The 12,961-nt window shown below is 51.4% G+C and overlaps 1 protein-coding gene across 1 annotated transcript; it reads right to left on the bottom strand.

Moving 5' to 3' along the window:
• Positions 1-446: 446 nt before the first annotated feature.
• On the bottom strand, positions 447-11,739 carry CIMIP2B (ciliary microtubule inner protein 2B). The gene is made up of 6 exons (XM_079995035.1): positions 11,192-11,739; positions 7,838-8,052; positions 6,396-6,559; positions 4,946-5,084; positions 3,531-3,755; positions 447-2,574 (listed from the first exon to the last, which is right to left on the bottom strand). Exons 1-6 carry the CDS (start codon positions 11,512-11,514, stop codon positions 2,477-2,479), a joined length of 1,164 nt encoding a protein of 387 aa, XP_079851161.1. The 5' UTR covers positions 11,515-11,739; the 3' UTR covers positions 447-2,476.
• Positions 11,740-12,961: the final 1,222 nt, after the last annotated feature.

A 12,961-nucleotide genomic window follows, 5' to 3' on the forward strand; every position in this document is an offset into this window, starting at 1 on the left:
GTGTTAGAAATAGGCTCGATGGTGGGTGATGCCCACAAAGGGGAATCAAGGGTGGTGGGCAGAGGGCGGCCCTTCCACCCACAAGGGGCTGCCCCCCCCTCCAGGGTCCAGGGTCCTGACCCAGCAGCAGAAGGGCACTACTGGGGTCCCCAGAGGACATCCAGGCGGTGCTGGTAAAACTGCCTGCCCGTGTCTGTAACAGGGTGGGTGGGAGAAGGGTTTTCTCTGGGGTTAGGGGCTCCTCGCCATTCTCCCTTTCCGTTGGGGGGCGGGGCGGGATGGGGGTCCTGGTCTCCCGTGTCCTCCCAGAGGGCAGTGTTATTGCCAAGACCAGCTAGTCGGTCGGTCAGTATTGAGGGGCTGGGCTGGGGGTTCCCTCCTTGCCCTCCCCCCAAGCGGTGGCTGCTGTTGCGAAGTCAGAGGCTCCTGCGGAAAAAGGCGCCATGTTTAATTTGTACTTCCGGCGTTAGAACAGGGTGTCTCGCCTTTATTTATTTCTTTATTTATGACGCATATTAATAAAAAAAGGTGCTGATTAAAGAGCTCCTCTCTGCTGCAGAGACGGTCGATACACCCACCCACTTCCTGCGCAGGGACCTCAGGATTGGGACCCCCACCCCGATGGACGCTGAAGCCAGGAGTGGAGGAAAGCTATGGGCTGGCTCCTCCACCTGGCGGAGCCTGCAGGGAAGTTCTGGATATTGGAGGCCTTGACGCAACTCCTTGAGGTGGTAGAATAAAAGATTAATTGGCGATCCATTGGAGGATAGAGAAAAAGAAGGTTGAAGACAAAAAGGCAGGGACAAAGTGGGCTGGGGGGCAGCAGCTGCCCTTTGCCCAGCACCCAAGTGATGCCCTTGGCATAGAATCAGAGAATCGTAGAGTTAGAGGGACCGTGAAAGGTCCTCTAGCCCAGCCCCTGCAAGGCAGGAATCTCAACTCAAGAATCCATCATGGATGGCCACCCAACCTCTGCTTGAAAACCTCCAAGGAAGGAGAGGCCCCCACCTTCTGAAAGAGACTCTTCCACTGTCCAACAGCTCTTATTGTCAAAAAGTAAGAGGGAAAAAGGAAGTCTTCCTCCATTTTTCGGGGCAAAGCCAGCGTTTCTTGCCCCTACCCTGAGTTGTGGGAGAAGCAACTCTTGACCAGTGCTTCTGGAGCAGACTTCTGGAAGGCGAGAAGAATCAGAGAGGCTTTTGCTGTGGTTTCTGTGTTGCAGGAGGGTTGGGCTACATGACGCTCCCAGCTTTCAGATCCCATGGTTCTGTGATCCCCCTCTCCCCCAGGGCTTGGACCTGGCGCTTCGTTCCTATGACATGCAGGGTCTTCACTGAGCACTGGCTCCTCTTCAAATGTCTGCGGCAGAGTTTTTGCCTTGCTGCAGAAGGTGGAGCTGTTGCCTACTGAATCCCAGAGTTACAGAAGATTCTGCTAAAGGGGAGGAAATCCCCAGGGCTGCGCAGGAGAGGACTGATCTCAGGTGGGCCCTCATCATTTCATGGGACCACCACTCCCCACCCGCCACTTGCATTTCCCCAGCTACTTAATTTCGGTCATCTGGGGTCGTATCCCAGCAGCACCTATGACTTCCTCTTACCTTTATGTCTGCTCCATCCAAATGGAGCTACCTGGAAGCCAGAGGTGAAAAATGGGATGCATTTGGGATGTTTTCTCTGGAGGATGATTTCAAAGCGGTTCTGCTCATTCCTAGCAAGTGGCAACTAAATCCTGAGCACGGCTGGAAAATGTGTAGCTAGAATCAGAGACATTTTGTGCATTTTCCAGCTCAGAAAAATAATCCTGAATTAAGGGGTTTTCTTGTCACTTTTAAGTCCCTCCTGTTTCGTGGGAGGGTTGACATGTGCAGCTTCCACATCCCAAAGTGAAGCAAAAAATGTAGACCGTTTCCTCTTGTTTTCAGGTTGAACATGCCCTGGTTGATATTATCTAAGTCTTATAGATGCCCTGTAGGCCTCTGCCCCACATGCCACATTCCCCTCTCCCAAACTGCGCAGGACGGACCCTCTTCTTAAGATTGCCTGGCCCAGGGTGGTACTCTCCCAGAGAGGCAGCTGATCTCCAGCTGGGCCTCTGGCAAGAGGAAGGTTGGCGGGTGAAAAAGCTTCTCCAAAGGGTGTTTCTGGGCTTCCCAGAACATGACTGAACCCTCTGGAACAACTGGGACCTTCCTGAGACACAGACCCCATAGATTCAAAGAGCTGGGGGAACCAGAAGGCTGTCCGGTCCACACACACCCCCAGTCCAGAATGGGGAGCTGCCCACCCATCCTTTCATCTCCACCCCCACCCCAAAAAAGTCCCACCAGGGATCCTTTGTCTGAGGAAGAGGGGGAGTTGAAGGGGTCCTTTTCCATCCTGGCTGTCAGTTTCCCTTCCTTACACCACACACACAAAGCAAGGGGGCAGAAGCGGCTCCTGGAGGGGGGGGGGGGAGTCCCAGAGAGGGCGGGGCATCATGGCTGCCCATCCAGCACCTGCTTCTCCAGGGTGCTCTGGCCCAGGGCGTCAAAGGTGAGCTGGCCGTAGGTGTGACCAAACTGGAACTTGTAACCTGCAAGGAGACACACAAAAGCCTGAATGGAGAAAGGGGGCGCCTTCACTGCGATTCCTGCCTTTCGGGGTTGGGCTGGATGCGCCTTGGGGATCCCTTCCCACTCTGCAGTGTCTGCTGACGCCTCCTCCTCTAGACCAGAGCATTTGAGGAAGAGTGGCAAGGGCTTTCAGGAAGCTGGAGCAGAAGGTGAGACCCCTCCAGGCCTGCAGAGCCTCTCAACATTTCTCCAGTGAAAATAGGGACATCCCATTCCATAAGGGTAATTTGACTATTTATACCCCACCCATCTGACTGGCTTGCCCCAGCCACTCTAGGCAGCTTCCAACATATATAAAAACACCATAAAACATCAAACATTTAAAAAAACCTTCCCTATACAGGATTGCCTTCAGGTGGCTTGGGGGTCAGATAACTCCATAAAAAAGTAAAGGGACCCCTGACCATTAGGTCTAGTCATGGCCGACTCTGGGGTTGCAGCGCTCATCTCGCTTTATTGGCCGAGGGAGCCAGCGTACAGCTTCCGGGTCATGTGGCCAGCATGACTAAGCCGCTTCTGGCGAACCAGAGCAGCGCGCGGAAAATTTACCTCTCCCTGCAATGAGCATATTTTAAAGAAGACCCCCCCCCCCAAATCCTAGCAAATATGAGATTCCATAAGAATATGCCAAGGGCCCATCCACTCCAGCCTCCTGTTCTCACAGGGGCCAAACAGATGCCCGTTATAGGAAACCCACAAGCAGGACTTGAGCCCAAGAGCAGACCTCTCCTCTGTGGAGGCAAGAGGCTAGTCCTCATGGCCAGCGGCCCTGGAATAACTTTCCTTCCTGGACTGGTCCAAGCCTTTGTGGCAGCTCCTCTTCCTCAGGTGTCTCCACAGTCAAGCCAGGTCTCCGTGGGTTGCAGCTCCCACAGAGGAGAAGAGCATGAACAGGTGGGGCAGCCCCCCAGCTCACCTGGAACGTAGCCCCTGTAGTGGGGCAGGAGGCCCGTGTCTGTGGGGTAGGTCTTTGTCAGCGGAGGGAGGGCATCACCCCCTTTCTGGGCATCGCAGCTGCTTCCAGAAGGCCCTTGCCTCTGCCTCCATCGCATCCGGTCAAACTCTGCCAGAGCCCGGTGGGTGATGACTGGGTAGCTTGCCCCAATCAGATACTGGGCGCGAGGGACGAATCCAGTGAAGCCTGCGTTGCAGGAGTTGAGAGAGTTAGACCCACCACAGAAGCCACCCCCCTCCAGAGCTGGTGGGGTGTATTATTATTATTATTTTACAACATGAAAACACAAGATGCGTAACTTAATACTAAAAAGACTACCCCTCTCCAGTCATATTTAAATGGCCATGGATTGTTTCATCAGCTCAAGGCTTTGTTATAGAGGAAAGTTTTCACCTGCATCTAAAGATCTGCAAGGAAGGCGCCTGGTGAGCCCCCTGGGGAGAGATTACTACAAATGGAGCCCAATGTGACTTCCGGTGTGTAACCTCCTAGTTGCCAAGTATCAACTGAAGGGCTTGAAGGTTCTTCCCAGCTGCTCCTTGGCAAGGAGAGAGCCTTTCAAATTGGGCACCAGATGCCCGCCCCATGGGGTTTGCTTCCACTTGAGAGCTCCCAGTCAGAGACCCCGAGAGCAGCCAATCCCTGCCCAAGGCAGCAGGTTTTGAACTCGGACCCTTTGGCCAGAGGTGTTCCTTTGCAGCCCAACCCACCTGTCCAACTGGAGGTGTGCAGGCCAAGAGAGATTCTGATCCAGCCCTGATCCAAGGGCTAAAGGTAAAGGTAAAGGGACCCCTGACCATTAGGTCCAGTCGTGGCCGACTCTGGGGTTGTGGCGCTCATCTCACTTTACTGGCCAAGGGAGCTGGCGTACAGCTTCTGGGTCATGTGGCCAGCATGACTATGCCGCTTCTGGCGAACCAGAGCAGCGCATGGAAACGCCGTTTACCTTCCCGCTGGAGCGGTACCTATTTATCTACTTGCACTTGGACGTGCTTTCGAACTGCTAGGTTGGCAGGAGCAGGGACCGAGCAACGGGAGCTCACCCCGTCGCGGGGATTCAAACCGCCGACCTTCTGATCGGCAAGCCCTAAGCTCTGTGGTTTAAACCACAGCCCCACCCGCATCCCTGATCCAAGGGCTAAACGTGACCTTAAAAGCATTGCTCCATTTACTTTACAGGGGCTTGTTCTGTTTTTTTGAAGGATGAAAATAGCAACAGGTGAGGGGGGTGGAGGAGAATGAGCAAGGTCACGGTACACCTGGAGGGGGAAGGTACCCCTAATTCACCCACCCCCCACCCCCACATCTGCCAGAGGTGCTTCTTGCATTGGGAGAAGATCCCTCAGCCTGGATGGGGGCAGGGCAGTGAGCCTCACCTGAGATGAAGGGCCTCTGTGGGTTGCTGTCTTCCAGAGAGTAGGGCGATCCCTGGGGCCGGAAGGTGTAGCGAGACACATATGGGGCGGCAGCTTTTGACACGGCGGCCAGGGGCATCTTGCACTTGGGGGTGAGGCTCTGTGGGCACCAGGAGGGTCAGAGTCAGGCCCAGGCAGGCGTCTCTTTGCCGATTTTATTAAAAAATGCAGCCACTTTCCATTTCAAAGAAACACCAGGGCATAGGAGACGGGGGGGGGGGGACTTTAAGGCCCCTCCATAGATGATAGATAGATAGATAGATAGATAGATGATAGATGATAGATAGATAGATAGATAGATAGATAGATAGATAGATAGATAGATAGATAGATAGATGATAGATTGATTCAAGGGCGAGGGCAACCTGGGAGCCTCACAGACATGGCCCTGGCAGATTCAAGAGGGATGTGGGGGCCCCAGACTTTCCTACCCACTTATTTATTCACTTACTAATTTTTTTAAAAAAATTATATACTGCTTGATTGTAAAGAAGAAAGCCTTAAAGCAGTTTATGAACAGACAAGCCAAGAAAATGAAGGGGGTGGGAATGCAACAATACTGTAAAAAGAGTTAAAATGCTAAAAACAGATTAAAATGCACACCAGCTTTCTAAGTATCTGGATTGGCTTGTCTAATCAAGAATGTTCTCAGCAGATGCCTCATAGGGGCCAGACAAGGCACCTGCTCGGTATCAAGAGGCAGGGAGTTCCAAAGTGCAGGTGTCAAGTTCTTACAAATATGGAACGGGCATTATGTGGCACCTGCGGTGGTGCCCATTCCGCCAATCAGAGGGGCCGAGTCTATACCCTCCAGCATTTCTCTGATGAAAATCAGGGGCATCCTAAGGAAAAGCGGGACATTCTGGGATCAAATTCCAGGATGGCTTCTCTAAATTGGGGACGTCCCTGGAAAAGGGGGACACTTGGGGGGGGGTCTGTGACTGATTGATTGAATTTATATACCACCCTATACCTGGAGGTCTCAGGGCAATTCACAGAAAAGATCACAATATATAAAATCAAAATAAGAACAATAACTCAATAACCCCCCCACCAAAAGAGCCACATTTTATTGTGCACGTGTGGGGGGGGGGGAGGCAACCTCATAGGTAAACTGGTCCTAAGTTGCAAATGAGATGCACGTGCTGGCAGATCAGTCAGCAGCCCCCGACCCACTGGAGACCCTGGAGAGGTGATGCCAGTCAGTCTAGGCCAGAGGGTGCCCACCTGGTGCCCTCCAGGTGTGTGGGGCTGGTGGAGTTCAAAACATCCCTTCTTTCTAAATTTGTGCCTGCATACAAGTGCTAGCACATGCAAATCTCATGTAGGTTTTTTTGGTGACATGTAGGTGCCACCCCCCCGCTGCCACGCTTGCCCACGAAAGGACTTGACCCTCAGGTGTGCCACGTACGTGAGACTCCGGCTTGGTGTCCTTCGGAGACTCCCCTCCGGCCGTCTTCCAGGCCTCCCGCTGCCCAGCTCCCCTCAGCAGCTGCCGGGCAAACTCGCTCCTGGCCTCCTTGCAGATCTCACTGTAGGTCTTGGCAAAGTGGTTTTGGGCACGAGGGATGAATCCTGCCGGGACACAAGACGGGTTTGAACAGCCCATGCAGCATAGGGTGAAGGGAGAGGGTGTCCTGGGGGGGGGGGAGAGCGATGTAAAAGGAGGGGGCTTTGGTCAGGTGTGGGAGCCCCTAGCATTTAATCTTTATTGTCTCCCGAGACAGACAGACACTCACACTGAGACCTGCAGATTAAGGGCAAGATACAAGTAGCCTCAAGAAAAATATGCAGCCTCCTCATGAGAAAGGAAGCTCTCCAGTGCCCCTGCTGCATTTTCCTGGTCTTGGGAAGTATTCTGGGGGAGAATGTGCTCCATTCTCTGCTTTGCTTTATCTATGAATATGTGTGAGGGACTGACCAAGGATTCAGCCTGAGCTACGGGGTGCGAAGAGTCGCTGGCACCTCTGACCCTTGTCTCTCTCTGGCCCTCGGGCTGCTTATTTCATAAAATATGTGCACTGCTTGTTTGTAAAAAAAGCAGCGACCTCAAAGGGGCTTACGAAAACGACAAAGCAATAAAATAATCAATGAGAAAAATTAATGACAGAATTACAAAGGGCTAAAAACAGATTAAGGACTTGGCTACATTAGTAAGGAAACAGGTATTTGAATGCACTATATACATGCAACACCAGATGGTGCCAGAGAGCAGGAAATTTTAAAACACAGTTTTTCATAGATATTTTTTTCTTTTGTTAAAACCATCTGTTTCCTGACTTATTTATAGGGTTTTCCTCCTGTGCTTAGATCCACCCTAATACGCTCGTCAACTTTCTGAGTATCTGGCTAGGCTCTTCTCGGGGCTTCTTCCCACTTAACTTTCACCCCGCTCTTACCAGAGAGATTTCTGAGCTTTAAAGCTCTGTGTCCAAGCTGTGTTCTTTGTTCCCCCCTGGAATTTCCCCTGCCAAAACCCGCTCTTTAAAGCAGAAGCACAACCAACGAAAATCTGGGTTTTGCACTCCTTACCCCTCGCTCCGATTCAGTGGGAAAGGGTTTTCGAGGGGAAAGTGCAGAGGAGAGTTAAGTGGGCATAATCCCTAAACGAAAATCGTTTTTAGCAGGAGTCAAGAACAGTACAGTGAAACCTCCTGCCTGATTTTTCCATCCCACCCTTCCCCCCAGAGGAGACCAGGGTGGTAATCCAGGGCCTGCCCTCCACCCCCTCGGGGGCCACAGCCGTCTGCCTCTGGCCCCTTTGAGCCTCTCCTGCCCAAATCAGGTGCCAGCCGCTGCTGCAGCCCAGACCTGACTGAGGGGCCCTCCTGCTCCCCCCCCCCCGGAGTTTACCTGTGTAACCTGGGATGGTTCTGCAGCCAAGCAGGGGGAGCTTTCCTCCGCTCTCGTTCTGCTCCGGAGGCTCCTCTGCATCTCTGGGGGAGCAGTTGGGCTGCAGGAGCAGCCGGCCAGAGTGATCCGCCTCGGGGCTAGTGAGCAGCTGCGAGGTCAGTTTCCCATAAGTCTGGCCCAGCATGAACTTGTAACGGGGGCAGTACCCGCCGTAGCTGCAAGGGGGGCAGGAGAGCGTCAGGGGCAAGGGAACGTAGCAATCATGGAAGACAAGAATGTGGGACAAGAAGCTACAATTAGAACTGGATATGGAACAACTCATTATAGGGGATTGGAATGCTAAAGTAGGGAGTCAAGAGATAAAAGGAACAACTGGCAAGTTTGGCCTTGGAGATCAAAACGAAGCAGGGCAAAGGCTAATAGAGTTCTGTCAAGAGAACAAGCTGGTCATCAAAAACACGCTTTTCCAACAACACAAGAGACGACTCTACACATGGACATCACCAGATGGGCAGCATCAAAATCAGATTGATTATATTCTCTGCAGCCAAAGATGGAGAAGCTCTATACAGTCATCAAAAACAAGACCTGGAGCTGACTGTGGCTCAGATCATCAGCTTCTTATAGCAAAATTCAAGCTTAAACTGAAGAAAGTAGGAAAAACCACTGGGCCGGTAAGATACAATCTAAGTCAAATCCCTTATGAATACACAGTGGAAGTGAGGAACAGGTTTAAGGATTTAGATTTGGTGGACAGAGTGCCTGAAGAACTAGGGATGGAGGCTCATAACATTATGCAGGAGGCAGCAACTAAAACCATCCCAATGAAAAGGAAATGCAAGAAAGCAAAGTAGCTGTCCAATGAGGCCTTACAAATAGCGGAGGAGAGAAGTCAAGCAAAATGCGAAGGAGATGGTGAAAGATACAGGAAATTGAATGCAGATTTCCAAAAAATAGCAAGGAGAGACAAGGAGGCCTTCTTAAATGAGCAATGCAAAGAAATAGAGGAAAACAACAGAATGGGAAGAACCAGAGATCTGTTCAAGAAAATCGGAAATATGAAAGGAACATTTCGTACAAAGATTACCATAATAAAGGACAAAAGTGGTAAGGACCTAACAGAAGCAGAAGACATCAAGAAGAGGTGGCAAGAATACACAGAGGAATTATACCAGAAAGAAATGGATGGCTCGTACACCCCAGGTAGTGGGGTTGCTGACCTTGAGGCAGACATCCTAGAGAGTGAAGTCAAATGGGCCTTAGAAAGCACTGCAAATAACAAGGCCAGTGGAAGTGATGGTATTCCAGCTGAACTATTTAAAATTTTAAAAGATGATGCTGTTAAGGTGCTACACTCAATATGCCAGCAAGTTTGGAAAACTCAGCAGTAGCCAGAGGATTGGAGAAGATCAGTCTACATCCCAATCCCAAAGAAGGGCAGTGCCAAAGAATGTTCCAACTACCGCACAATTGCACTCATTTCACACGCTAGCAAGGTTATGCTTAAAATTCTACAAGGTAGGCTCAAGCTGTACGTGGACCGAGAACTCCCAGAAGTGCAAGCTGGATTTAGAAGAGGCAGAGGAACCAGAGACCAAATTGCAAACATGCGCTGGATTATGGAGAAAGCTAGAGAGTTCCAGAAAGACATCTACTTCTGCTTCATTGACTACACAAAAGCCTTTGACTGTGTCGACCACAACAAACTATGGCAAGTTCTTAAAGAAATGGGAGTGCCTGATCACCTCATCGGTCTCCTGAGGGACAAGAAGCTACAGTTAGAACTGGATATGGAACAATTGATTGGTTCAAAATTGGGAAAGGAGTACGGCAAGGCTGTATTTTGTCTCCCTGCTTACCGTATTTAACTTATAAGCAGAATTCATCATGCGAAAGGCTGGGCTGGATGAATCCCAAACCGGAATTAAGATCGCCGGAAGAAATATCAACAACCTCAGATATGCAGATGACACAACCTTGATGGCAGAAAGTGAGGAGGAATTAAAGAACCTTTTATTGAGGGTGAAAGAGGAGAGCGCAAAATATGGTCTGAAGCTCAACATCAAAAAAACGAAGATCATGGCCACTGGTCCCATCACCTCCTGGCAAATAGAAGGGGAAGAAATGGAGGCAGCGAGAGATTTTACTTTCTTGGGTTCCATGATCATTGCAGATGGTGACAGCAGTCACGAAATTAAAAGACGCCTGCTTCTTGGGAGAAAAGCGATGACAAACCTAGACAGCATCTTAAAAAGCAGAGACATCACCTTGCCGACAATGGTCCGTATAGTTCAAGCTACGGTTTTCCCAGTAGGGATGTATGGAAGTGAGCGCTGGACCATCAGGAAGGCTGATTGCAGAAGAATGGATGCTTTTGAATTCTGGTGCTGGAGGAGACTCTTGAGAGTCCCATGGACTGCAAGAAGATCAAACCTCCATTCTGAAGGAAATCAGCCCTGAGTGCTCACTGGAAGGACAGAATCCCGAAGCTGAGGCTCCAAGACTTTGGCCACCTCATGAGAAGAGAAGACTCCCTGGAAAAGACCCTGATGTTGGGAAAGATGGAGGGCACAAGGAGAAGGGGAGCACAGAGGACGAGATGGTGGGACAGTGTTCTCGAAGCTACCAGCGTGAGTTTGGCCAAACTGTGGGAGGCAGTGGAAGACAGAAGTGCCTGGCGTGCTCTGGTCCAGGGGGTCACGAAGAGCAGGACATGACTAAACGACTAAACAACAACAACAAAACACAAGACTGTTGCTGGATCAGGCCACCCACAGCTCTTTCGGTTCCTGGGTGACTTCCCCTCCCCAGGTTTCCTGCCGGGTTGCTATAGCAGCTGCTGTACACAGAGAGGGTAGCGAGAGAAGCGCAGCCTGATGGAGCTGCGCGGATGAGGAACGGGGTGGGGGGAGGAGAGAAGGGTTGCTGTGCTGCCAGCTCCCCCCCCCTCGCATTGTGATTCCTGCCCCCACCGAGCAGAAATCCTGCCAAAGGGGACCCTCTCCCTCTCCTGGTGTCGGGAAGAAGCCGAGAGCGCTCAGCACACCTGCGCACCGATTCCACACACCTACACATAGGTGTCAACTCCCTGGGTGCCCAAGCACCCACAAAACTCCCCATGAAGGGGCCAGGCACCCACAAATTTCAATGCACGCTTCATGGCGCCCCCGGCACCCACGGTCGCAGGGCCAAGTTGGCACTCCTGCCCCCCCCCCCGACCCGCAAGGGTGTGAAGAGACACAGGTATCTAGCCTGATCCTCACGCGCAGGAAAAGAGCCGCTGGAGCAAGGGCAGTGCCCCGACTCCCTGGGCTGCCAGGAAGTTCTTCTGCCGGCTGCAACCTCTGCACTTACCCGGGGATGTAGTGCGGCTCCGGGGTCATCAGAATCTGGCTAGCCTTGGGGGCGAAAGCTGTGGCCATGACCCGTGTCGGCTGTCCGTGTCTGCTCAGGAAGGAGCGCAGAGCCAGGACGGGAAGGTGCTCGCGGTGTGATCTGGAAGGGCAGGAGGCGGAGAGGTGGAGCCTGTGCCCAGGGAAACTTGAAGCGCAGAGAAACACAGCCGGCCTGCCAGGCAGAGGGACAAAACCAAGCAACCCCCCCTCCAACTTGGGGGGAGGAGGAGGAGGAGAAAGGGCAGCAGGGGAGCCTCCTTGGCCCCTTGGTCTTTGCGTCATTTCAGCTCAGGCGCAGCAACTGCTAGAGCTCTGTGCGGAAGGGGAACGGGCGCCGGTGGCACACAGTGGGCAAGGTGCCAGGCAGGGCTCTGAGTGCCCACCACCCCAGCCATCTGGGCCCTGGACTCCTCCTATGGCCCTGAGCAGAAGGAGGCTGATTAAAATGCCCTCTGTTCTCACGCTGATCTTTTTCAAGGGAAAAGTGGCAGTGACAGGGAACTGCCTGGCACAGCCACCTCTGAACAGCAAATCTCGGGCAAGTAAGGAGGTGGCTGGCCTGGCTTCATCCTGGCCCCGTGGGAGGATTGGAACGCTGGTCTCTCCCAGGTCCTGGGCCCCACACTCTATCCCCCCCCCAATTTTTATTGATTTTCCAAAATTTATAAACAAACAAACATAAATCCTGACTGTACTTAGTCCACTCTTAGTAACATTGTTAAGTGACTTCCTCAAATCCCCCTGGCTGAATTTCAATATATATCATTGTAACAATTTTCCAAAACAAGTTTCTCATAAAATTTACTTAATCACTTAACGTCTTTCTTTCTTTTCATCTTTACTTTAAATATATTATTCTATAACATCACATATTTAAATCCTAAGCCTATCTGTTATTTGCAAGTATTTCTATTTAAATTACCTTAGCATATTTAACTAAATAGTCTTTGAATTTCATCCATTCCTCCTGGTACTCCTCCTCCTTCTGGTCGCAGACTCTTCCGGTCAGGTTGGCTAGCTCCGAAAAGTCCATCATTTTCATCTGCCATTCCTCCACTGTTGGCACTTCTTGTGTTTTCCAATTCTTAGCTAATAAAATTCTAGCTGCAGTTGTGGCGTACAAAAACAATCTAACATCTTTTTTGGGCAATTCCAAACCTGTTATTCCAAGAAGAACCTGAGCCCCACACTCTAACCACTACACTCCGGCTTTGTGAGCCAGAGGCTCCCCATCTCTCCCTCTCCCTCTAACTCCCCCACCAAGCCTGGTTCCTTTCCATAGGTGCAGCACAAGCTGTGCCCCATGGACCCCTTCCAGATTTAGGCACCATTTCCACCCAGGACCAGTCTCAGGGTCTTTCCAGGCACCTCCCTTGTGCTCAGCTGGGCAGTGTGCCCAACCCGCCTACCTACCTGAATCCTCCTTGTGGTTTGGAAACTCAAGGATGGATGCATGCATTCTGATCCTTGCAGACCAAACTAATGCAGCAGCAGGGGGGAAATAACGTGGGGAAAACACCATCAGTGCTCTGATGGTGTTTCCTGCTTGGCAGGGGGTTGGACTCGATGGCCCTTGTGGTCTCTTCCAACTCTATGATTCTATGATTCTATATGCTTTAAATGGGTAGCAGCTTCACAAAGCAAGGGATGTTGGGACTGCTCTGTGCCCGAGGCCAGCAATGTCATATTGGGAGAGGCCAGCAGGATTTCTTAATATATATTTTAAATC

The sequence above is a fragment of the Podarcis cretensis genome (genome assembly GCF_951804945.1).
Source record: "Podarcis cretensis genome assembly, chromosome: 11".
Classification (NCBI taxonomy): Eukaryota; Metazoa; Chordata; class Lepidosauria; order Squamata; family Lacertidae; genus Podarcis; species Podarcis cretensis.

Bases quoted from the DNA above. Each gene is read 5' to 3' on its own strand.
- CIMIP2B (XM_079995035.1), bottom strand. From the start codon at position 11,514: ATGACGCAAAGACCAAGGGGCCAAGGAGGCTCCCCTGCTGCCCTTTCT. The intron at 5,085-6,395 runs GTACGTGGCACA...TGGTGCCCACAG, and splicing joins ACACCAAGCCGGAGTCTCAC to AGCCTCACCCCCAAGTGCAA. The intron at 2,575-3,530 runs GTGAGCTGGGGG...GTCTCCTTGCAG, and splicing joins CTACAGGGGCTACGTTCCAG to GTTACAAGTTCCAGTTTGGT.